The sequence below is a fragment of the Amyelois transitella genome, chromosome Z (assembly GCF_032362555.1).
Source record: "Amyelois transitella isolate CPQ chromosome Z, ilAmyTran1.1, whole genome shotgun sequence".
In the NCBI taxonomy this organism is placed as follows: Eukaryota; Metazoa; Arthropoda; class Insecta; order Lepidoptera; family Pyralidae; genus Amyelois; species Amyelois transitella.
In genome coordinates, this window is record NC_083535.1 from 5,523,967 (window position 1) to 5,550,212 (window position 26,246).

At 36.1% G+C, this 26,246-nt stretch overlaps 1 protein-coding gene across 1 annotated transcript; it reads right to left on the reverse strand.

The window, feature by feature from the left end:
* Positions 1 to 404: 404 nt before the first annotated feature.
* LOC106134043 (ubiquitin carboxyl-terminal hydrolase 35) lies at positions 405 to 25,776 on the reverse strand. Its single transcript, XM_013333993.2, has 12 exons — positions 25,320 to 25,776; positions 20,059 to 20,222; positions 18,275 to 18,427; positions 17,646 to 17,869; positions 16,505 to 16,663; positions 11,042 to 11,212; positions 10,319 to 10,506; positions 5,786 to 5,965; positions 4,793 to 4,921; positions 4,071 to 4,135; positions 2,862 to 3,282; positions 405 to 2,671 (listed from the first exon to the last, which is right to left on the reverse strand). Exons 2-12 carry the CDS (start codon positions 20,210 to 20,212, stop codon positions 2,260 to 2,262), a joined length of 2,256 nt encoding a protein of 751 aa, XP_013189447.1. The 5' UTR covers positions 20,213 to 20,222; positions 25,320 to 25,776; the 3' UTR covers positions 405 to 2,259.
* Between the last annotated feature and the right edge of the window lie 470 nt (positions 25,777 to 26,246).

Sequence of the window (26,246 nt, forward strand, 5' to 3'; positions counted from 1 at the left end):
GCCAACTCCGGCACATTGAGAGGTTGAACCGCGCGCTAGACCGCGCGACGCTGGCTGTTGCGCCGCCCGCGGCACTCGACGTCGCACGCGCAGCGACGGAGATTCGCTAGTATTTCACATTCGTAGTTGCAAATAAATGAAATATAAATCTTCTTAGTTTTATTGTGTACTCATAAGCATTTCCTGCAGATTCGGTAGCGCATTGTCGTATATTTCAAATTCCCAAATATTAATTAGATTTTTGGCAGTACTGGACGTGGTGGGGCAGAATACACCAAAGCTTAAACTAGTGCAATCGACCCAACTCTTAATTGTGCTGTCACGAACGTACACACTAGCATTGGTATTTCTGCTCCAACTCGTATGGGAAAGTATATTGTTATATTTTTAAATAAAAGATATCATGATTTTTCAAAGGTTTAATTGCTTTAAACCAAAATCTGATATTACATCTTTATTTTTCTAATAATTAAAGAAGTGATACATTTATAGGGGCTTTAACTAGGCCCCAGACATTGATATATCCCATACTTGACTGAATATCTAAATCTTATACTTAAATGCTTTAGGTATTTACATAAAACAATATAACGCAAAACAAATTTATAACGAACTTATTTCACAAAGGTATAAAGAAAGCTTTATAACCAAGGGTGTTTAATAGCTAGACGACAACCAAAAGATTGCAGGGAATTAATAATTACGAATTCAAAATAAGATTCACTGGAAGTGGGTTTACAATAAAATGATACGGTAACAGAAACAATGTAACATACGTTAATGACCTCAGGAATCGGATTACACATTAGACAAATTTAAGTATATATGCTAAATACTTATATAAATATCGGTAAATATTGTATGAATTTGACATTCCCTAATGCACACATTATTAAATGTTAAATATTATGAATTGCATCCAATATTATAATTTAAAATAAGGAAAAAATATCAAAAATAGGTACGAGTACATACGCTCTCCTTTCAAGTGACTACAACCCTAACAATTTCAGTCACATTACTCACAATACATTACCGCTGTCCAATATAAATATAATATGTAAATGTAAATATAACAATAAAGACATACCTGATGAAAAATATAAATAATAATACTAATAAATCAATATGCCCAGCAGCTAATGTTCCGAAACCTTGAATGAAAACTTCTAAATTTTAATCGCTCTTCCCTGAACTGCCTGCCGGTCTGCTTTAAATAACGTTAAAGTAAAAAAGTTCCCAAAAAATTCTGGAACCACTGGACAATTTAATATGGATGATATGTCCAATCATCCAAAATCATAAATTGATTTATTGTATCTAAATAGAAGAAAAGATTATCGAGAAATAAATAAATTTAGATTTTTATTTCATATGAAATACATATCTATTATGAGCACACATTTCGATTATGTCAAAAAAAGATTTTCAATGCAACAATTAAACAAATAATAATTTGAAAAGAAAAGGCAGTTTTGAACCACCTGCATTCATTACTTGATTCCTATGTCAATTTTACAAAATATTAACTATGTCCTAATGTTTCTGTGAACTCTCTTTGTAAATTGTTAACACTCTTGATTAAATCCACCCGATAGTACAATATACCTTATCTCTAATAAACTTAAACTCTTTTCATTTACAAAGAAAATTTACATAAACTTAAAGGCTCCATGAGACCTTTTTATATTTACATCAATGAATATAATAATCAATATCATACTTATGTAGCATGCTTTAATATATACCTAGTCAATTCAAAACTGTCCGTTTACATGTTTAAGTTTATTGACACCAATAATGAACATCTACTACAATTGGATTCTGAATATTAGACACCTTGTGATAAACACGAAATAGCAAAAAGCTTCAAATGTTTGGACTACTCTACTTCTTATGTTTTAAGTGATTGATGAATACGAGTAAATATGCATATTAATTGAATATTATATTTAAGTTGAATTATTACATTGCAGGCAAGATAATCTTGTAAATAGCCACTCATTATGTAATTAATATATAGGTACTGAAACTATTTTCAATCAGAAGGCCAAATAAGAGTCGACAAACAAAATGAAGTCAGTGTTATTTCTTAGTCAATACATTGTCCTTTGAGACGAGCAAACAAACAAAACGAATAAGATCGTTACTCCGAAATGAAATACAGAGGAAAATAATTCGAAATGTTCCGAATCCGATGTGCTTTGCCGATCGAAGTTAGTTGATGAATCCGAACTGTTTGGTATGCGACCTTAATTGTCACTGCCGCCCCAGCCGTACCTGTTGGACAGTGTCGACAAAGCATTTGTTGTGGGACAGGACGCTTTCCTGCAGCCTAGTGGGCATTTCTTCGAACGAGACGGCGGGGCCCTCTTCGATGTCGGTGCGCCTGTAGAACAGGATGTAGGGGGTGCTGGCGCGGTGCAAGTTGTTAAGATGAGACTCGTCACTCACCGCGACCTCATCATCGTTGTAGGTGTGCCATTCGTCGTTGTCCTTGGCGAGGGTGTAGTAGTGGCCCGAGTCCAGGGTGGTTCCCATGTGGATGACGGCGGCGTAAAGCGAGTAGGTGGAGTGGTCGGCTTGAGAGCGGACGGTGGGCAGGGTCACCGTGTGGTTGTGGTAGATCGAGTGCATCAACTTTGTTTGCACTTGCAGCTTCGGTTCGAACCTGGAAACATTTGAGATTTGTAACGTTCACAATGTTTTCATATTTCAATAAAATTTATATACATGTAATGTCAGTCCAGCTGAAACCCAGGCTGCACACATTTGTTGCGCAACCTTGTATAGTGACCGTGGTGAATCTGAAATGTTATGATCAAAATTCATAAAAGCCAGGACAAATCAACGGCACTTACTTAAAATACTTGAGAACAAGGATGAGATACTTGGGAGTGGTTTCAATAAGCACGCTGCGCTCAGCATCGCGGAGGCCGCCGCAATCGTGGCACTCGTACTGGTTGTCACCAGAGAGGCGCTCTTTGGAGCAATAGAACTCCAATAGGTTCTGGACGTTGTGCTGCCAGCCTTCGGGTTTCTCCGGGAACGCGAGTTGGAGATCGCGGAAGACATCGCGAGAGAGAGATGAAGAATGGCACTCGGTGCACTCGACACGAGTCAGCAGTACTCCGCCAAAGAGGCTGTCGATGTAGGAGTCGCGGCGGAGAAATGCCGAGTCGTGACGCGGGAATCCAGGGTCGTACGAATGGCGGAGCCGCTTCTTCAACGGAATGTGCAGCTCGTCAACATTAGCGCGCTTCACGGCACCTGAGCTTGAACCTGAAAGCATGTGTCACTTGAAAATCGAATGCCGGCTCTTGAATAATTATGGGAATGCAAAATATGTGTAGAAACATAAAAATAATTGAAAAGAAATAAGTTGGCACCTTCATACGTTAAATAAGTTACTTCTAGAGAAACTGTACTGTCAACTTACTGAAAGAGCTAACATATTAATCTTAAATAAAAATGATATCATCATCATTCAGCCTCAAGTAGTTGAACTTCCTTTTGAATGGATGATATTCAACGTCTTCCCGCAAGCTCAATAAAATCATCAGCTCACTACTAAGTGGATGCTTTTTCAACATTGAGCTAATACAGCGGATTATGTCGCAATAGTGGAACCCCTGCCCGTAACGTGTTTCAAGTAGAAAAAAAACAGAGTTGCATACAATACCTCTGGATTCAATTACACATGTGCGCCCCAGTGCAGATAACGGAAAATTTATAGAAAATGCATGTAAGTATTTTTAAGACCTAAAACGAATCACGTTCTGACAATATCACTGATAATATGTGTGACTTAATATTTTTTCCTCATTAGCTGCCGTTTCTACCCGCTATTTGACTCGCCTAGTGCCATGTTTTAAAAAAATTACATACATTTAAACGTTATTTCAAGTTTTTAACTCTTTCAATTAATTAAATTTAGTGTACAAAATATAGAATTTCTATCATTACGCCAAACAGCAGTTCTATCAGTCCTTTCAAGACTGTTGGCTCTGCCTGCCCTGCAGGGGATATAGACATGATTTTATGTATGTATGTATATAAAATATAATTACCAGCCGCACTGCTGCCCGGGCGAGGAGATACAGACCGACGGGCCGACTCACCGATCTCGTGATCACTGCCAAACAATAAGTTGCAATTAGTCCTACTACTATTATAAAGGCGAAAGTTTGTATGGATGTTTGTTACTCTTTCACGCAAAAACTACTGAACCGATTACCATGAAATTTGGTATGTAGGTAGCTGAAGACCCAGAATAACACATAGGCTACTTTTTATCCCAGAGTTCCCGCGGGATTGATAGGGTTTCCATGCGGACGAAGTCGCGGGCGGCCTCTAGTTCTATCATAATTCCTACTGACCCAGGTCAAAATGAGTACCAAATAATGCCACCTTTTCATATCTGATTCACAATGATTACGTACTGCCCACTGTTCATTTGTCGTCAAAAATCAACACAAGTGTTTTTTTACGAACGAACTTTCTGGTTTTACCACGATTCCTGCATACTTCTTTCGCTTCATCGACATTCACCACTCACTTCATACCAGCTCGTCGGTTCTCTTGGCCGAAGACACTTTTGACCTGACCAGGCAAGACGTGATAAATTGACAAGTGAAAAACATAGTTTATTAGTTTAGTACACAACTACTGCATTAGTACACAACAAACCTTTGTGGTTTTAACCTGATGCATTATGTGTACCATTGTAATTGTTGTTTTTTTTTTTTTTTTTTTGTAGTGATAATAAATAAATAAAATAAATAATAGTTACCTGGATGATGATGGTTGAGGGGTCGCGGAGGCTATGGCCCTCATGCGGTTGTTGAGGACCGCTGGCCGCGAGTAGTCGAAGTTGCGGTCGGAGCAGTGCTCGTAGGACTGCAGTAGCTCAAACAAGTACCTTTAACGATAACCTGGTATCAATACGAGGCACGGTTCATGTACCAATGACTGTTTTTTTAGGTATATAACATAGTTTGACTACTGACCCATGCTCTTAAGGTGCGGGTAAACATCGTGAAAATTGAGGTAACTGGAATGAATTTAATGATCTATTAAGGGATAGGTTCCCCTGAAAAGATCGTTGTAGTCCGACGGGAGTTGCTTCAGCTCAAGTAATGGCATGGCGTCTCTCCTTACGACTATGGAGCACCTTCGCTTATGCCCAGATGTCCCAACCGGATACAGAAACTTCAGTTCAGTACAACTTCAGTACAATTGAGGTTTCTGTATGATGATAAGAAGAAGAAAGAATGTGTTAAGAAATCTAAAAAATATGATAAGAACTCCCACTTTTTGTGAATGAAGAAAGCCTTCGATCGTGTACTGATGATCTGAAATCTGGGAAGCTGATAATAAAGCCATACAAAAATTACAAATATTTATATAATGAAACAAGGAATAGGACCAATCCATCTCTTTCCCATGAATGTCGTATAAGGCGACTTTGGGGATAAACTTATAAGCTTGGAATTCTTCTTTTAGGCGATGGGCTAGCAACCTGTTACTATTTGAATCTCAATTCTATTATAGGCCAAACAGCCGAACGTGCGAGGGATATAGATGTTTTTATATGGATGGATGAATGGATAAAATTCTCGATACATGCCGCAAACAACAAAATTCAAGGACTGTTTAGAGAAATTAGTCTCGTCTTTCTCTCATCCATTCCCCGTCGTCTTGCTTTAAAACGTAGGGTCCTCTAGTCTGGTGCTCCTTCTATTTAATAAGTAGATAATCAGAGATCGACTTAAACTATACCCACCCAAGGAACTCCGAACTATCATGCTGATTGTTCCTGACGAAGAACGGCGGCTTGAAGATGGCAACGAACTCCTTGGGGCTCAGTTTGGTGCCAATGCAATGCATCATCTTAGCAAAGAGGATGCCCATTTTCGACCAATAAGGGGCGCCATTCATGCGCAACACTACGTGGGTGCTGAATCTGTGGACAATGCAGTTTTACATAGAGCTAAAACGATAAACTTTGAAATAATTTAAGAGAATACATATACATGCCAAGTCCAGTGAAACCAACCTCTCAGTCTCAACTATACTTCTAGTTCGAGTTAGAGTTTAGTTCGACGCCAAATCAGTTAACATTTTTCATACAATTTTATAGAAAAAAAATGCTACTGACGATCATGAAAAGCGACCAAAATCCAATTTCGTTAAGAAAGTGAGTAAAAATGGAACATTTAGAAATCTCTTGGTATTTTTTTACAATTTTAGTTTTAGTCTATATTGGGTTGGCAACACTGCCGCGGCCCAAAAGAGTAAGGATGTCCATATACATGTCATATACATGTGACCTTTCATTTTAAGCGAGTCTGAAAATAGGTCAAGCGAACTTCGCAAGTTAGTTATTCTCCAGCTGGTAGAAAATCTAAATCAAATAAGGTAACGTATATGGGATTTCCTTATTTCAGCAAAATTCCATTCAAATTCATTTGATTTCGTGCCATGTTCTAATATATATTTTTTAAAATTATACTATCTCTCACATTACCCTGAACGTATTTGGATAATAGAACCACATACATATAACCCACAATTTAAAGGTTAACAAAGCCCCCAAGCTATATCTGGCTTAGAAATTAAAGCGCGTGCGATAACAGAAATAGGTAAAAATATACCATGATAATAATCCTCGCGATTTTGTCCAGAGCGTCCGCCCTGTTTCTCGCGTGTATTTTGTGTCCGTTTTCAACTCATTAAATTCCCAACAATTACCGACTTGCTAATGACCACGACTTTCAATTAAACTACCAATTTCAGATTTCCTGGTTTACTTTGGGGCAACACTTTTAAAAACATTACCAACAATTTGATAAATAAATGGTTATAAATGCTATGCATACTAATATTTTAAAGAGAAAAAAATGCATTGTTGTTTACAACGAATACACTCAAAAGTAATGGAGCTAATTTGATGAAATTAGACAGAGATAGAATAGACCTTTAGGAGTAACATAGGCTTTTTTCTGGAAACACGGGTGAAACCCTTTGCAAAAGCTAGCTCTAAGATATGCTTAATCTTAACATCACATTAGCCAATTAATAAATACGAAATTTTGTGTGATTCAAATTAATTTTACAATAAATATAGTTTATCAATCAGAATGAAGCGGAGTCTACAAATATATATTCTCGCTGCTGCAATTAGCTCGACAAAAAGTCAGTGGAAAAGACGCAGTGTACCAGTTCGCTAGCACGAAAGGATTTCTTTGAATAAAATTCTTTTTCAGAGAACTAAGTCCCAATTTTAGGTTTTTGTTGTGTTCAACAACTCTTTCCCTCTCCTCAAATTTTTATTATTTACATACATAGTCTCGTTTAATCCCTTGTGGGATAGACGGAGCCAACAGTCTGGAAAAGACTGATAAGCGTTCAGCAATTTGGGTTAATGATAGAATTGAGATTCAAATAGTGACAGGTTGCCAGCCCAACGCCTAAAAAAAGAATCGCAAGTTTATAAGCCTACCCTTAGTCGCCTTATACTATCATCCATTGAAAAGAGATAGAGTGGTCTCATTTTTTTGTTTTGGTGCCGGGAACCACATATTATTTATTTTCTTCAAAAAGTTTTAATATTTTCTTCAAAAGCTTTGATAGACATTAGTAGACGCTCAAACGAAACCACTAATGATGCATGCAGAGTTATGATAAGCTAGGATGTAAAGAAGTCTAGGAAATAAAAGGATATACACATTTATCATCCTCCTGGCGCATGTCCCTTGCGCCCTTGCACGATCTAGGAGTAAATACAAAGTGCCCGACCTCGGGAGTCCTATTAAAGGGGAATCAAATCCCCAGCTTAACTCTTGATCGGCGTACAATGTGCAAGTGTATATACCCTGAGTTACCTCTAACGACATCCACGGCAGATAGAGTTGTCTATATAATATACATAAAACTCTTTTGGTAACTGAGTGACTGACTTACAGACAACCCGCAACCGACTGGGTCCAGAGACTGGAAATTCGGTATGAAAATAGGTTCCTTATGTAGATAACGTTATAAGCGAGCTAAGCCGCGGTCGTCCTCTAATAATATAATTTCGGATAACAGTTATACAATGAATGAACGATTCTTAAATTCCTCACTAATCATCAGTTTTTTTTAAACTACTGGCTATGTCTACTCCGTTAGAACTTGATATATGCACATATGTATGTTATACAGCGTTTCAAGTATTTTTGCAACATAATTGCAAAGGATATATGAATTTTGTATGCATTTAGCTTTTAATATGCATGTTCGCTTTATCGCAGCACCCACTAAAAGTTCTTCTGTTTGGTCAACAGGTAGACTTGGTAGAGAATACCAAACGACATTAAGTCCGCCTTATGTACATTTCATTTTGTGCAATAAAGGTTTAAATAAATAAATAAATATTTCCTCTTTGAAGCTTTTCATAAAATACTTCGCTTTGAGCAGTCCACATTAGTTTCACAGGAGTGAGCACAGTACGCGTTTCAGTTTCAATTCGCGGCTGCATCACATATCATATATTCTTATAACAACAACACTTTAATCTAGCAATGTTTCGAATTCCTTTTAAACTAAAATTGGCGACGCATATAAGCTTAAATTTTTAATGGATTAAAACAGCAGACTCTGTTAAACTAGATAAGACATCTCTTCTTATATGAGTATAAGATATAAGACTAAAGCCTGAGAAACTGAGAGGCGATATTTTAGGGCTTTAAAAATATTCAAACATAGAAAAGGCAACAGAATCTTTACGTCGACGAGCGTCCATAGACTCTTATTACTTTTGTGTCATCTATTTGTCAATTCTGGTTTTAACTTATCACCTTCTGTTTTTATCTCTTGTCTCACTCCCTCTCCTTATTATCTAGAATAGAATAGAATAGATTTATTTTCAAAATTGGATACAAGGTATCACTTATTGACGTCACATAACTTAAATCTAATTATAATTACTACCGCTTCCAAAGCGCATGTGTAGAAGAAGCGGCGGAACAAACTACACTGCAGCATTTTCACAGGACGTCAATTTACAAATATCTCTCTCTCTCTCCTCTCTCAACTCTCTCTTTGTCTCCCTTCCATAGCCTTATGTTTAGTATTCATCTCGCGGTAGTACGGTTATAAATAAACATTCGCAGTATTATGTCGTCGTAAGCAAAATTGGAGTTTCCCACTGGAGCTGGTCTGGGCTTAATGTACTAAATAGCAGAGCTGGCTGAAGATGGTACGATTTCACAAGAATCGCCAAAGCAGGACACACACACACAAGTTGAATATGGCAGGAAACACATGAGAACAAAATATTGGAGAAATAGTGATTAAAAAAGAGACTACAGAAGATACAAATAAACATATTCGCAGAAATGGCAAGCGGGGGACATTATAGGAGCAATAAAACTTAAGAACGAAATTGATGTAAAATATAAAAAAAAACTACATTGAAATAATATTGGCATTTTTACAGTTGCTACTGTATTTAAATTTAGCTTGGATTTAAAAAAAAATAAGATTCGCTAAGCATAATAAAACAAAAAATCGCATGAAATGACACATAAAGCAACAGACAAAAAAAATCAACATCATGCAACATGAAAAAATATTCGCCAATGGTCAGGAACAAAAATATTTTTTTAAGCTTTTATAATGTCCAGATCGAGTTATAAATCTGGTTTTTAAACCCGTTAACCCTGATTGATCGATCCGAAACTTCCATATGATTAGATGCATTCAGCATTCGAAATAACCATAACTTCTGAAAAAATATTGGGCGTACCAAAATAAAATCCCATAAAAAATATCCCATAAAAATGGGTAAAATTATATTTCCCAGTAAGTGCAAAATTTACTTGACGGTATTGGAAACACAAAGACATGAAATGTAATACTGAAATAGGGGTGTCAGTATTCTATTAGTATCCTTTGTACTAGGCGATATTACTACCCACTTCTTTCTAAAAGCGTTTGACGCCCAAACTGAAATTTTGACCGGCGATTGCTTTTAGAACGCAGTTCCTAAAAGGCGGAATTTTACGATTTTCATTTAAAGCGTAGCCTCTGGCAAAAGCTGATAGATGAACAAAAAAAGTTTTACAAATATAAACTTTACATTCTAAGTTAATAATCCTGCACTTAGACCAAAAGTAATATATAATCTAATGGCAAGAAAACACATTCATAGCATTTCGAGACCTCTAGATGATAAATATTATTTTATATTGCCTAGATAGTAAACTTACCATTCCTGTACATGAAAATTAACGGTAGTTGACTAATTTATTTTAAATTAAGAAATAATACTTACTGCTTTGTAGCCAACAGCGCCTGGAAGACGCTGTTCATGTAGCAAGTGTTGCCCAGATTGAGCAGGCCCACTCTCGGCATCGTGGCGTTCGATGCCATCGTAGCGACGCACTCTTCACGCGCTTCCCAAGGCGGCAACTGAGTGTAGCGGCAGCAACGCGAAGCCATGTGACGCTCAAGACACAGAATCTATGAAAATTAATTCATTTTCAAATATACGAGTACATTACACATATTATTATTTAGAAAGGCCTTTGCGGGCATAGCAGATGCTAATTAATTATCTTTAACGTCGTCGTATTTAATACAATACCATTGTAAAGGTACTAGGAAAGCTAAGTGCTTGAATTCACTTGCCATTTGATGTCTATAAAGCCACTAGCACCGCCGAAGTGTAAAATCTTCAGTACGAGCGTCCGCTCGATGCGACTGCAGGTGCAGCGCGAAGCTCGAATAGTGTGGAAAGGCCTCGCCCAGCCAAGACAACACACGCGGTCCTGCGCATTGAGACTACCCAACTGCTCCACCTTTTTATAAATTACCGTTTTTAATACCAATACGAGTTAGCACCTCCTGCGTCGTGTAAAAACCTGACTTACCCAATCGTCGTGCAACAACCCAGGGTCAAGATTCTCGTGCTCCTGTCTAGAGATATGGAAATGTAACCGGGACTAACGTCAGAAAGATGGAGATTCTTTATATTTATCCACAAAACCAATCTTACCACGTCAGCGTATTTGTTCTTGAACAAATCCTGGGCATCACCCCTCAGCGAGTTGGAAAGGCGGTCTAGAGTGGAAGTGAGGATGTCGACCACGTTCTGCAGCAGCTGCCGGCTGAACTGCCCGCTGTCTGCGGCCAAATTTACCAGCACACGCCCGACGTGCGGGGAAAGCTAGACAATGGGTAGTAAAAAAAAGTTGTATGTTAGAAACAATTTTTTTTTTGTATATATGTATACAAAAAATAGGTCCCTTTCCCGGAAGGATAGGTAGAGACCTTCCCACTCATCTCGATCCCTGGAAACTCCATACTCTTCATCCACATAACTCTCTTCATGCAAGCTCAGTTTAGGGTATTCTTAACCTAACCTTTCACCGGGACGTTCCTGATTTGATCAACTACGTTCGTCTATTATTATTGTCCTGTCACTCAAATTTACGCCGGATTAAAAATCTTTATTATTATGTAAAAAGAAAATTGTATTATTTACACCAAATTTTATGTTTCGATATCAAGTTATTTTTTTTATGATTTTAGAAGTTTTGGCTTTGTTTTCGACCTGAATATAATATTGTATGTTAAAATCATTACATGTGTGTAATTTAATGCTCCATAATCTGGTCGTTCATTTGCAGTTGATGCGGAACGAAGTTTACCAGGTCCGCTAGTTTGCAATAGAAATGTCTGCGAGCACCCGTCCTTTTTACAAGCGTTTAATTAGGTTCATTCATTTTAGCTGTCCTAAAATTTGTCCGTAATCAAGTCTTGCAAATTTAATTTTACCTAGTGAGCTAAAATGTTGCTGTCGTAATGCAAAACTATTATGATATGGAGTTGATCTGATGATAAAATCGAGAAGTGAATATAAGAAGTTGAACGATCCTGCCCAGTTACGAGGACTATTTTGATTAATCTTAAGGAGAATATTGGTGCTAGATGGTAACCAGATTCGGATGACCCTTCAAGGAAAAAATATTTCCAATCTCGCCGTATTTTAACGACGACGAAACACAAAAAATACTGTACAGGAATTGAGATTAACATTTTTTTTAAATAAATTTATGACATAAAAATCAAAGCTGCGGAATATTGGGAAAAAAATATAATTTAAATTTCTATCAAGCGAGAATCTAATTTGCACACGTTGCGCGTTGGTTTCCGTGCCGTCGCCCGCCACGCCTCATTTCGGTAACGTAACTTGCATCAAATAGATAATCTCCCATCAATCCACTCCCTGCGCATTAAGTCTAGTCTAGTCTAAATCTATCATCATATAAATATAACAATGTATTTTGTAGCTATACCCTCCGTAGATAATTTTATGTATATTTATTAAAATATAAAAATTATATTGTTTTTAACATTTACGCCGCATTTGTTTTTGACCTGGAATGTTTTCCAATGTCTTTCGTGATTCAATTTGTATACATAATACATATTTTCACATCATAGAAACAAATACAACGTATCTATGTTGGTTCATATGAAAGCTATATTAATGTAGCTTTCGTAATCTATGTTTTTTTAAATTTAAAATTGAAAGTACACCCAACTTTAATTCAACCGAAAAGCACCTATTTTTGTTATTCAAAAGGTTAGTTGCAATTGCAGTTACAAAGAGAGACGAGCGAGCGTCGACCAAACGGCAGCTTGCCTGATAATTTAAATATGATGGAATTCAATTATATGTCATCCTAATTGCTTTTCAGAGAAATGGAAATACTCCAAACTGAACAGTGGTGTAATTAGTAGAGCTCAAAGTGATAGAGAAAAGTAATAATTTAAATAAATTTTGATTTAGAGTAAGTTTTATAATTACTACCAATCGATAGATAACCCATCTACAATGTGGAACAAAATTCCGAAAAGGTCATTGAAATTCCATTAATTTCCCTAATTATGCGAAAATAAGTGACCACACTTTCGGCTGCGACATGTTAAAGGTACTCATATGAAAAAGCAAAGCCGGCAAAGGAAATCGGCAGATGTGCCATCTAAGATGTCTACAATTGTTCTTTTTTAACAGAGCTGTAATATTTATACTCATTCTCTGCCAAGAAACCTTAAGAACCTACACAAGCTTCCTTCATGACGTTTGCAGGACGAAGCGGGTTTTCATTATAGATAAAAGCAATAAGTAAACGTTGACTCAAGGTACGGTACCCTCCCCACGTAAATTGATTCGCACTTGACAGGATTTTTAGTTAAGTTATGATGTGACCAATGTGATATGTGTCCCACGGGATTAATGACGGCGGCCTAAGTTTAGAAAAAGTTAAGAACCTTTCATACTTTAGCACTTTTTCGTAGTAACGAATGCGTTTGTATATACTTGAGGTCAAAATATTTTTGCGCAGGGGTCAACGAAGTCTTATGTTTTTTTTTGAAAAAAAAAAAGTCGCTCTATCTATGTATATATATGAAGAAAAACAAAATAGATTAAAGGAGTCTATCTATCTATGTATATGAAGGAAAAAAATAAGATTGTATGAGTCTATCTAACTATGTATAGGTATGAAAGAAAAAAAATAAGATTGAATGGTATCAAGTTCACTTACCAACAGCATTGATTTAATCAACCGTAACATATTTGAATCAACGGAAAAAGCTTGATATGTTTCAAGTAATTTGACTAGTGGCAACCGAGGTACTGAATCATTTTCGAGAAGGCACCTATTGCCCAAAATCGTTCCAAACTAGCTATGGTGCCTGGGAAAAACTTACATATGCAACACTACACACACACACATTCAATCAACCAATCACCCAAAAGTTGCAATCAAAAATCATTAATAACGCGCGCAATATGCGCTGACATATGTTTTAACTGCACGTCCCTGCCCCGAAAATAAATCGCCGGAAAATTACCTCTTATTAAGATGAAAAACAAGCAATACTTCGCACAAAACCTTTCCAAAACTCGTAATAATGCAACAAGTGGAAGAAGACCTCAACATCTAAATTTGCTAATACGTACTTATAGCTAAATCGCGAACAAAGGATAATGCACCGTATTACAACTGTAAAAGACTTACCAAATAAGCCCAATTTATGAACGAATTAGCAATAAGAAACATACAATCTAAAATTCACCGAATGACTTTGTGCGAAAGATGGTTTTGGTGTACCCGCGCGGAGGAGGTCCTTCCGCGATAGCTATCTGCGAGCTACTGCCCTACGCGTTGTCACCTGCTCTTTCGCACTCGGTAATGCTCCGTGTTGCACTCGACAATCCTGATGGATGCACTCAAAAATAAAATTCACGAATTTGATCAAGAACAGACTTTGCCTAGATAAAAGCCGTACACACCGCGTCGACTCTTCGCCGAATGTAGAGTAGAACAACTGAATACCCCCGCTTACCTCCGCTACAGATAGACCTATTGATATCCGGTCAATATAAGCGCAGGGCTGCGTGCGTTTTATATTACCTAAAATCAATTCAGGTACTGCGCTTTTGTTTAAAATTACATTATTGATTTTGCACTAGCCCAACGACCAGCCAAGAGAGAAAAATACAAGTTTTAAAACGATAATGCATTTCCATCAAAGGATAGAGATTTAAGATTTTTTAATAGAATCTCCCAGCAAGTTTAATTATAGAATTTCCTAGGTCTCCTGCCCACCTACAGTGCAGCCCACACCCCTTGTTCTCCCAACCCCCTCCAGCCGCCTCCCTTAGCTTCCTGGAAATTTCGCTTAATATTCTGTATTTCCCAGTGCACGTTGTTTTATATCTGTGTCAGTGTAAAGCACTGCCGACATATAGTCGATATAATCCTTTACAAAGCTTTTAGTAGATTTTCGAATTTAATTACGAACGTTTTAAATAAAAATTGAATAATCTCAAAGAAAAATATTTTAACCACGCCCAAATATATCTTATTTCATTGCAATATATGCTTATAAATGCACGCGGCTAATCCTAGATGAACCAACCGTCGCAAAACCAAATTAAGGATAAAAAATCTTGCAAAAGCAAAAATTTATATTTATTATTTTTTATTGTTTTTAAAGATTTTAAGCGCCTGTAAAAACATCAATCTATAATATTGTATCTTTTTAAAATAAATATGGTCATCACCTTTATCGATACAATGTCAAAACATAGCACACATTCTCCTAACAATTAGCAATCGATAAAAGTTCAACTTAAAACAATCACACACGTCTACATCATTTAAAATAACTTTATCCCCTCTGTCATAATTAGTGGCAGACAGGCTTCCGTGGCATGTAGGCAAACTTATATAGACTGAAACACGGCGCGGCTTCCAGCTGTGCACGGTAGATACAAATTATGTGACCGGAGGTTCCATCGGGAATCAATACATTAAGAGAAACTTGCAAGCATCAAATTCAATATAATGCACTAGTTTCCCAGACTAATATTCACTTTGACATGCTGAAAGCTAGCTAAGGTAGGTATTAGTCTGAACTAATACTGTTGTGAATCCAAGAGCAAACTGATTCAAGCAGATATTTCTTGTAATTATTTCCTTATTCGTTAAATATATATTTTTAAGGTAAGGATGTTAAAGACAGAATCTTTGGGTTATAATAAAAAGGGTTTTTAATGGGTGATTGGGGGTGGCGAAGTAGTTTTCTTGCTAAGGGTGGTCGCGTCATGAAAACGGTTGGATATCACTGGGGCGGAACGAAGTTTAACTTAAAGGACTAGGTACACTTTAATCATTTACCCTTATTAGCATAATTTACAGTGTGCAGTAACTCAAAAAGTGGACAATAAGTTGGCAAATATATTATATAAAAATCTACTTTTGGATACAGAATACTAAATAAATTGGCTTCAACAAAACAGAACGTGTGATTTATGTCATTCCTATAATTATAGTCAATACTTTTCTTCCAGAAACATGATTTAACTTATCTCTTTGTACTTGAATTATAATATCCTAAACTAAATATATAAAGAAAAATAGGCAACGTGTCTTTATTTTCATATCGCCAAGAAAGAAATCAGATGACAACAAGTAAACTTTATGTTTCTGGCTGTCATCCTAACGTATTCGCGGACTTCCCGGTCACGTTCAAAAACTTTCAGGTCCGCTAAAGACATCATATAACTGATATTACACCTGCTATCAAAAGATTATTCCAAAGGTATTTAACTCTCTGTAAAACGTTCGAAAGTCGAACGTTCATGGTCCCTGAATAAAAGGGTCACACACTCTATGTATATATGGGCCAGTTCCCCTGCAAAGATTAACAGGTCAGACAGGAGCCGTTTCGTGTAAAAACCCAATCCAGAATCATGGTCAATAGCGCACCTCGGACTGCAGGCAGGTCAGAATAAAACCGAAACTAACGCCAGGAGGAAGGTTAGAAAATGTTGTCCTTGTAAATAAAAGGTACTGCTTCAGATTTAAAACTCTTTTTGTCATCGTCCAGAAGGGAGAGGTCTAAACCAAGATAACGATATCTAGTGGGTTAAGAAACTTACCCTGTCCAAAGCCTCCGTAGATTCGCGCAGTGATGCCAAAATGTGGAAGATGACATCGGCGACTGACTGGCGAAGGCCGATGGGGTTGTCCATGGCGAGAAACAGCCGGCTTAGATTGTCAACCGACACTTCAATGAGGATGTCAAATTGTTTGTTTTCCTAAGATAAATGTAAATCCTTATTTAATATTTGTATGGCCACAAAAGAAACGAACCTCACAAGGCCTAAACGACGGTTTAAGCTACAATTTTGTTTAAGCTATGTTACAATTTTGAGTTAATCATGTTTTACTAACAACAAGCAAACAAAACAAAACTACCCAGAAATGATAAAAGAAATATAAAGGCATATGCTCGTTAAAATTTGTTAAAAATTTCAATTCAAATGTTCTCTTGAAATACATGCACGATTCAAAGCTCTTTGTGAGAAAGTAGGTACACTTATAATCTGTCACCGTCACGTTGCTTTCTAGAAATATCTGACAAACAAGGAATAATTCCAAAATTACTACGTAAAATATGAGTATATTTCGTGTGAATACAGCGTCGGAACTGTGGGAATTTCATGATGCTCTAACAGGGGCTTAAAAATATGAACTCTAACATAACACACGTATGTTCAAATACCCATTGTATTCCTGTACCAACGCAATCCTCTTAAACGTCTGCAATGTAAAGCCCCATGAGTTCCAAATAGAAAATAGAAATTCATTTTAAAAATGTTATGTTTGCGTTGAAAGCTCAGAGACGTACTATAAATGGACTTAATGTAGGTAGAAATAAGAAAAAAAAAGTATTAAGACGTCTAAGCGAGAGTAAAACAAAAATAAAAAGATCCGTAAATCAGATTTGCTACTCAGAAAATGTTGCTACTTGAAACGAAAACAAGAATATTCCGTGCTATGTTGTAACTGGATGAAATCTTTTACTCGTTTTCACACTGTTAACAGGAAAACATATTGAAAGCCATTTTAATGATGTCAAACGTCGTCGCTTTACTAACTGCAAAGCAGTATGATACTCCATATTTTCTAAGAATCTGTGAAGGATGAATGCTTCGCCTCGTTATATTTTAAAAATATCTGAACATCAACAAAAGGAACTACACTTATTACGTAGAAAATCATGACAATTTTGTGTACCTCCAAAGCTTTGATGTACGCCATGACCCAATCGCCAAGTGTAGGGGTTGCATGCCACTCGTATAGCCAGCGGTAGAGGCAAGATAAAGACGCACGGAGTCCAGCTCCTGCAGGTCCATTCTCTTCTTGTTGTACCAGCCAGCGCGCGGCAGACAACGTGGCGTCTTGATCGGACCAGTCCAACACAACCAAGACGATCGAAGTCGCAGGGCTGGCGTCGGACTCTAAAAAAGTAGTAAGCCATGCTATTGATGTTGCCACAGTTTCCTAATTATATAGTAACGCCCGCTAAACGAGCATCTTGGTACTAAGCCCGAATTGTAGTCAGATTTTAAGCACGCTAAAATATTAATACAATAGGGCGAAGGCTTTACCGTGAAGCATCAGTTTATTAGCAATTTCCATAGGAAAATCGAAGCCAGCTTAAAGCACGCTGTAAGCCGTTGAGTGTTTTGTCTATTAATATTAACGCCGAGTCTAATGGAATAGTTTTTTATTTTCTTACACCTAATATAAAACGAAATATTCATCTTTTATTAAATTTTTGAAGTACACAGTCGTTTCTAACTTAATGTTGAGCTTATACAGTATATTTTTATTTATTTTAGGTGTCACCTCTTTATACTTACGGGGATCCGAAATAATTGCGTGGAACTTGTCAAGGATTGCCGTGACGATTTCATGGCGAAGACTGCTGTGGGCAGCAGTCACGATGCGCAGAAGGAACACCTCGATCGTGTGAAGTATATCATACAATTCATCTTCATTATACGTCGAACGCGCTAAAATAGAAAAGAGATGTTTTACGTAGGCCAACAAACTATCCCTCAATACTTCTGTCACAAATAATCACGCCTTTTCCCTGAAGGATAGGCAGAGTCTTCACTTGCCACGATTCCTGCACACTTACATATCTTTCTCTTTATCCACATTCATTGCGATATTTTAAAATGGGATTTTTTACTTTACTTCTTTTTATTTTTTAACAGCCATGTATTAGCCTCGATTTCCACTCTGTTCAGTTGACAGAACTTTTACACGCATCGTTAAAATCCGACCTGCGCCATTGCCGTCGCGGTGATCCAATTTCCGTAAAATTGAGGCTTCGAAATCATTTCTGAGTAAGGAACGTACGGGATCTTAGTTTTTAAAAGCTATGGCATATTTATCCAGGTTTAAAATCTACATTTATAAGTGTGAATTTATACCATTACATACATACATAACATACATAAAATCACGCCTCTTTCCCGGAGGGGTAAGCAGAGACTACCATTACATAGTTTCCCAAAAATAAAATATTTTACTTTAGCGGTGACAGTAACGGTAAATTATACCTACACACATTAACTTTTTTCTCCAATATGAATTTCAACGTTTATTGACTATAGTATAAGAAGTTTTGATGGTGTTATTATACAATGACAGGAAACTTTGACTTTAACCAGATCTTTCGTACTTTTGTACATGTTATATATATTCAAATAAAATTATAACTAACTTCTTCCTACGGCGCTACAACCCATTATGAGTCTTGGCCTCCTTCGCCATCCTCTTCGATTTCGCTTTACCTACCTGTATCAAGATTATTTTCTTGCCTAGCCTATGAGTTTCTCACAGAGTCCTCGTTTTCTGGGCGCACTGGGTCACTTATTTTCTTATTATTATTACATTTACCACTTTTATAAGACACATCAGCAATATTCAATGAAAATGAAATAAAAAAATGACTATATGAAAAAAAACTATAAAATAACAACCTTATTACAAGTACATTTAACTTAAAATCCAAAAACAAAATGCAGTCGCACCTGCCCTATGTAGATAGTTATGCCATTAAGCTTTCATTGATTTGATTGTCTAAATTTACCCGTAGCAAACGCGGCGCCGTGGTTATCGCCCGAAAAACTATCGCTGTCTTGTTTCACGTTATAATAAAAAGCGAAACAGCGACAGTTTTTCGCGCGATAAAAACGACACCGCGAATGCCATACTATGGTGGTTGCTAGCTCATAATAACGGACAGTTTGGTTCGCGGGTTCAAATGACGCGTTTTAAAGTTCTTATACATACATAAAATCACGCTTCTTTCCCGGAGGGGTAGGCAGAGACTACCTCTTTCCGCTTGCCACGATCTCTGCATACTTCCTTCGCTTCATCCACATTCATAACTCTCTTCATACAAGCACGGCGGTTTCGGGTACTTTTGACCTGACCCTTTTCCAGGACGTCCTTAATTTGATAAAGTTACGTTCGTCTAGGTCTTCCCACTCCGACCTTTCCCTCCTCACTCTCCTTGTATATCTGCTTAGTCTGCTTGTAAAGTTCTTATAGGCGCAAATATTTTCGGTATTACTTATAAAAGTGGTAATAGCGTACCTTTCTAGTGATAGGTGTTGTTTGAAATACTTACACAAACATTTCACAATATCTTGACAAGTTTTGATGATTTCGTTCGCCGGCGGCAAATAATTGGGCTGCTCGTTCATAAGCTGAAGATACTGCGCCAGAGCAGTCAGGTCAAGCTGGCGGTTGTCGTGCACCAACTCGTGCTTCTTTACCGCCATTTTGCGTTGCCTTAACAAACGAAATAAAAATATTAGAACAATTTCAAAAGACAGAATAAACATGATGGAAATGAAAGCGTTAGCGATTTAGTGACAAAATAAAATCCTTAGTTGGTTTGGTCTGTTACGTGATATATATAAGTATATATATATAAGAAGAGTGTGAATGTGAGCGTTGGAGGAGAAAAACCAAGGTACTTTGATCAAATCGAGGACGTTCTGTCCAAAAGCCAAGAGTCCACTTAACCAGCGATATGAATGTGGGTGAAGCGAAAGATAATTATGCAGGGATGATGGCAAGTGGACAGATGTAGTCTCAGCCTACCTTCCGGCAAAGAAGCGTTTTTTATGTACAAAATCAATAATTGAATTAATGTATAAAATTGATTCCCACACAATTATAAAAATATTAAATAGGAAGGGAAAATAACCTACGTGAAGAGCATAAGCTACGATATCTCCTATCTTGTCTCGGTAGGGGTAACTAAGTGCCAGGTGGTTACTAGCGAAAATTAAACACATAGCTCAAAGGTTGAGACTGAATATTCCACATCATATTAATATTAACTGTTTTAGTAACCTCGATATAAAGACAGAATAATTTAAAAATAAAGATGCATCGTTAGAACGAAAGGAAAAGCTCTCAAAAAGTAACAGGTGGTACCCTTAGTAATATTATTGTTCAAACTAAAAAATATAAAAAGAACTACTACAAATTGTTTTGAACAATTTGTAGTAATTCTTTGACACATACCTCGCAAAATAATAATCTGAAATTTAAAAGCCCATACCTTAGTCGCCTTTTACGACATTCATGGGAAAGATGAGAAGGGAGTGGTCCTATTCTTTTTTATATTTGTGCCGGGAACCACACTGCAACCTTATAGTACGCTTAATAATCTCCCTATAAAATTACTACATATGACTTACAGACGCACATGACTAAACTATAAGGATTCCGTTTTTGCCATATCGCTACAGAATCCTAAAAGTAGCGCATTTATATATATATATATATATATGAATCATTAAGGTTATAAACCCCTGGATCCCAAGTTCCTCTAGGATATACTACCCAATGCCATACCATTAAGATGATATTATACAAAGGAAGGTTAATTTGTATAGCTTCTTGAGATAACTATTGATGTGAAGTTTTGCAAATATATAAGTAAAGGGGCATTAATATAAGAAGTTCCCTTTCATGCCGGAAAATAAGACTTAATCGGCGCAAAAACGTGCACTTGAATCAATTAAAATTTCTATCTAGTCTTATAACTCCTCAACGCAGAACTTCAAATAAGCCGCTTTCGTATAAGCTTCTCAGAGTGGTCTTACTTCCATCAAACTTGCAGCTGAGAACCACCTAAGATCCACTTTAAAAATATTGAATTTAAAGCAGCGGGGTTATTATGAGTCTTGCAATAACTTAGCTCTCCGAGAATATTGCAAAGTTTTTGTCTAAGCTAATATTCTTCGTTCCTATGTCAGACCGCAAGGTAAACATACCAGCTGCATTTCTTCCCGCGGAGATTTTAAGAATATATAAGGAAGAGGAAACTTCCAATATTTTTTATTTTCAATCTAGCAATAATCTAGTTAGTAACGTAACGAATGCGTATTGAAAACTGGTCACAATCTAAACACAGTATAACAAAGCCATTCTATATGCAAGTATTACAAAAATAATTTGTAATACTTGCAATCGAAATCATAATATAAAATCTAATCATATACTTTGTTTAAAAAAGTCTAGAGAAGGCCCGCGTGATACGACAAATCTTTCAAAATTTTATAATATTTTTTTAATGTTTTAAATGTTTTCAACTACAAATTTGAACAAGTGATGTTTACCTTTAATGGTTTGCACATAATATAGCAATTATACAATATGTATAAAAGTAGCTCATAATGGTAGACCAAATAAATAAATAAAAATAACATTTCCGTTCCCGTGGTAATTTTAGGTAGATCCAGGTAAATTCTCTATAAGTTCAGCATAGTAGGTTCCTTTTATCTAGTAAGAAACTTACGTTCGAAATTTCAAATCTCTAGAGGCGTCATGCATTGCAATAAAGAATCCTCCGCGAACTTGGAAAGAATAAAAGTGGAAATATTTAAAGATGATGGAGAGGTCGAAGAGTATATCAAGTTGGTTGTTGAAAAGTTTGTAAGAATAGATGTTAAAAAGTTTGTAGGAAAATATGATGAAAATAAAATAGAAAAATTGTGGAAAATTTTAAAGTGTAGTCTGAAGTTTGAACTGAAGCAGTAAGAAGTAAAGGTGAAGTGTAAGTAAGTAAGAAAATAAAATGACAAATGTTTGGTGGGCCATGGCGGCAAAAAAGCATGGAAGGATCTTTTGGCTATGAGAGCTTAACTTTAATAGTACAAGAGGCGAAGATGGGCGATGGATGAAGGCGATGGGTGGAGAAAGAGACTGCTAATGTTTGGATGTGATAGTAGGGTGTGATTTGTATGCTATTCTCAAATGTATTTTGCGTGGTTGGTTCTACTTAAAAACTGGAATACAAAAATATCTCCCCATCTAATGGGACAATAAAGGGATAGCTTTTTATATGGCGCAATATTATTTGATCCTCTAAAAACGAATTGATCATATTATTTTACATGAGTGTTCTTTTATATTTAATCTTTATGGTTATTATTGTGTCTCTATGGACTAATAATAAATTAACTTCAGTTAAGGTAACTTAATAATAAAGAATATTTCATTCTCTTTTTTAGTGAATGGCTTTTAAATTTGTTAATTTAATGATTTTCATATCTAGTTTGCCTTTTAATATTGATCACCTAATAAATACTTATTCTATAATATACTAAACTTTTGTGGTGGGCAGAAGAGCACAGGTTCAAATCCCACCTTGGCCATGTACCAATGACTATTTTTGAAGTTATGTACATTGGTTTAAATACTAACTGATGCTCTAATGGTGAGGGAAATTATTGTGAACCTGCACATTGAGGCAACTGAATGTATAACCATCATTACACGTTAGGTCTACCTGTAACGTTTACGGATGTAAGATGGGAGTCGGTTCAATTTAGTAACCTGACTCACCCAATCCAGGGTCGATGGTCAAAGGCATACTTCGGGCTCCTCTCCAGAATGAAGAACATTCAAACGGGTAAAGGCTTTATTCCCGGTCTGGAGGAAGATTATAGTGGTATTTCTAATATAATTACATCACATAGATGTCAATAAGTGATAACTTGTATCCAATTTTGAGAATAAAACTATTATATTCTATAACTAAGTTTTACAATCTATTGATCAAACCAAAAATATGATTGGTAAATATTTGTAAAAGTAAAAAGATAATTTTTTATATTGGGATTTTCAGTGAAATATAAGTCAAGTTAACAGTCAAGTCAAGTGCAACACCCAACAGCTACCTAGTTGATAAATAAAAATTAAACTAACAATCAATTATTTATGAGATACCTACATACTTTTGGTTGTTTGAATATTAATACTTTTATTATTTTGAAATCTCTAGTGCATTTAAAAAAGATTTCATTCCAACATTATGACAAGACAGTAACATTAGTAACTGCAGTGACTCCCGTTTGACTGGTTCTGAAACTTAACTTCGACAAATGTTTATGTGCCGGATGAGCAGCCGACAGAATGGTTCCTTTATGAGTTGTTCAACGACAAAACCAAAAAACAAGACCAAAAAACAAGACCAAAAAACAAGACCAAAAACGAAAAAACTCTACTACGAACGAGTCGCCGACAGAACGATTCGTTAATGAGTGAATCGACGACAGAACCTTCTACCAAAAGGAGGATTCATCGACAAAGCTTGTTTGGGCGTGTTTTGCCACTAAAAATAATCACCTTAACGTATCCATTCCGTGGGGTTATGAAACTTCCAACCACTGATCTACCAACGCTCCCATAAAGTTTTTGTGAAATTTTATTTAAACTCCCATAACTTAAGATTAAATTTAGTTAGGTAGTATTTAGTAGTAACAAACTATGGGAATGTCGGCAACTCCTTCGTAGTAGAAAGGTTTTGTCGATGAACAACTCGTAAACGAACCATTCTGTCGGCTGCTCATCGGGCACAGAAACATTTGTCGAAGTTAACTTTCAGAACCGTTTGACCACACTCCTCTTTGCAGGAGATTATAACAAAAATTGGATGAACGCTGCACATTTCAATGTACAGGTTTCCTCACCATTATTTCTCTGGACAGTAACATAGAGGCAACTGGATGTGTACCTCACCACTCTGGAGAGGGACCCTAGATATGCCTATGAACATGATGCTGTTTTGGGTACTTGTATGTCAGGCTTATACTCAAAGTGACTGGGAGTCACTTAGAGTATAAGTATAATACATAGTTGGGAATTACTTTATGTTCAATCCTAAGATAGTCATTAATGGTAATAAGGTAAACCCAGACACCACTCCAGAGAGATGAGGACACAAAATACAGTGAATGAAGAAGGAAGTAATAAATATTTGACAAAAAAAAGGAATCAAATAAGTAATACATTTTAGGGAATAATAATAAAAATTATAATTAATTTTGAAAATATAATTAGTAAGATGCTGTTCTTTTCGAGAATGTAAATACAAATCTATATTGTTTTTGTGTTATTTACAAATATTATTTGTTTAATAAAGTTAGGATTACTCACAGATATCTTGATGAATGATAGCTGAGTGGATCAGGTTTTTTGTAAAGGGTATCACACCGAGTTAACAGAACAGTACATGCAAATAATTTTTTGTCATGTGAATTTTGAGCTCTTACTATGTCATATTGACTCAACTTAACGTAACAATTATTACCTATCATTTTCTTATTTGGGGACTTTAACATAAAATGCACTAGGTAATTATTATCTGGTAGTTTCTCTATATTACTGAACATTTTGAGGGTAGATATAGAATCTGTAGTAGCATATTCAAACATTACACAATTGACAATTCAGTTGCTTGAGGTATGATATGGTGAATATGTTAGCCTACAAGTAGGTACCTACCTATGTATTTATAAAATGGCTACCTGATTGATTATTTTTTCGTCTAACATACAATTTTTTGAAAAGGCATTAATAAACACTTACCTCTGATCGAAATCCTTGAAGTACAGACAATCCCTTTTTATACGAGGACACAGTATTTTTCACTAAAATACAATACCAATTCACTTCTATCTTTTAAATCTATGATGGAACGGGAGAGAAAGCATGATTGCAGAAGTTAGTTCTTTTGCGGATGTAAAAAATATACGTGATACAATGACCGTCTGATAAATAGTGTGAACAGTGATCAACACTTTAAGAAGTAAAACTATCCAAGATTAACTAGCACCAAAGAGCTCGCAACTCGCAAGAATATTTAGTATCAATACGCACTGACTGCGGCAAAAGATTCACAATTGATGTCACAATTCACGAAAACATTAGATGATAAGAGATGCGAGATATAAAGCTTGGGATTGATTTTTATTATAATATCGCCCACGATCACCAAATTTTATTTTGGACAATAGCAACAATAATGGGTAGGTACCTACATTGATAGGAGGCATAGAGTAAATTAAAACCTTATAAACCATCCCTTCTCAATATTTTTTTACGGTCGTGGATACAAATAAATCATGCGGTTCTGAAATTTGTTATAATTATCTAAAATTAAATATTAATAACTAAAAATAAATCATATTAAGTATCTAAAAATTAAAACACACTTTACTTCCGGGTGAGATGTCGCCAGAGCTAGAGCGGAACAAGCAGGAGCTTGTTCTGACATATTATTTTATAATTTTATATGAAACATCAATTACAATTAAGACACCAATATTTTTTGATTTAAGGTCGATATTATACTAAATTTTATTTTTGAAATTTGACTCATTCTAAAAGGACATAACAACGCAACAAGTTATACCTTTTCAATCTATAAAAAAACAATAATTATAAAAATCTTCCGACACAAATTTAAGAAATTTTATAAGAAACTCAATTTTATTATGAAACTTTTTCAATTTT

What these genes read in the sequence shown, in the direction of transcription:
- LOC106134043 (XM_013333993.2), bottom strand. Translation starts at nt 20,212, where the DNA reads ATGGCGGTAAAGAAGCACGAGTTGGTGCACGACAACCGCCAGCTTGAC. An exon ending in CGCAATTATTTCGGATCCCC is followed by an intron (nt 17,870 to 18,274) that starts GTAAGTATAAAG and finishes CTACTTTTTTAG; the next exon opens with AGTCCGACGCCAGCCCTGCG. An exon ending in AGAACAAATACGCTGACGTG is followed by an intron (nt 10,507 to 11,041) that starts GTAAGATTGGTT and finishes TAATTTTCATAG; the next exon opens with ATTCTGTGTCTTGAGCGTCA.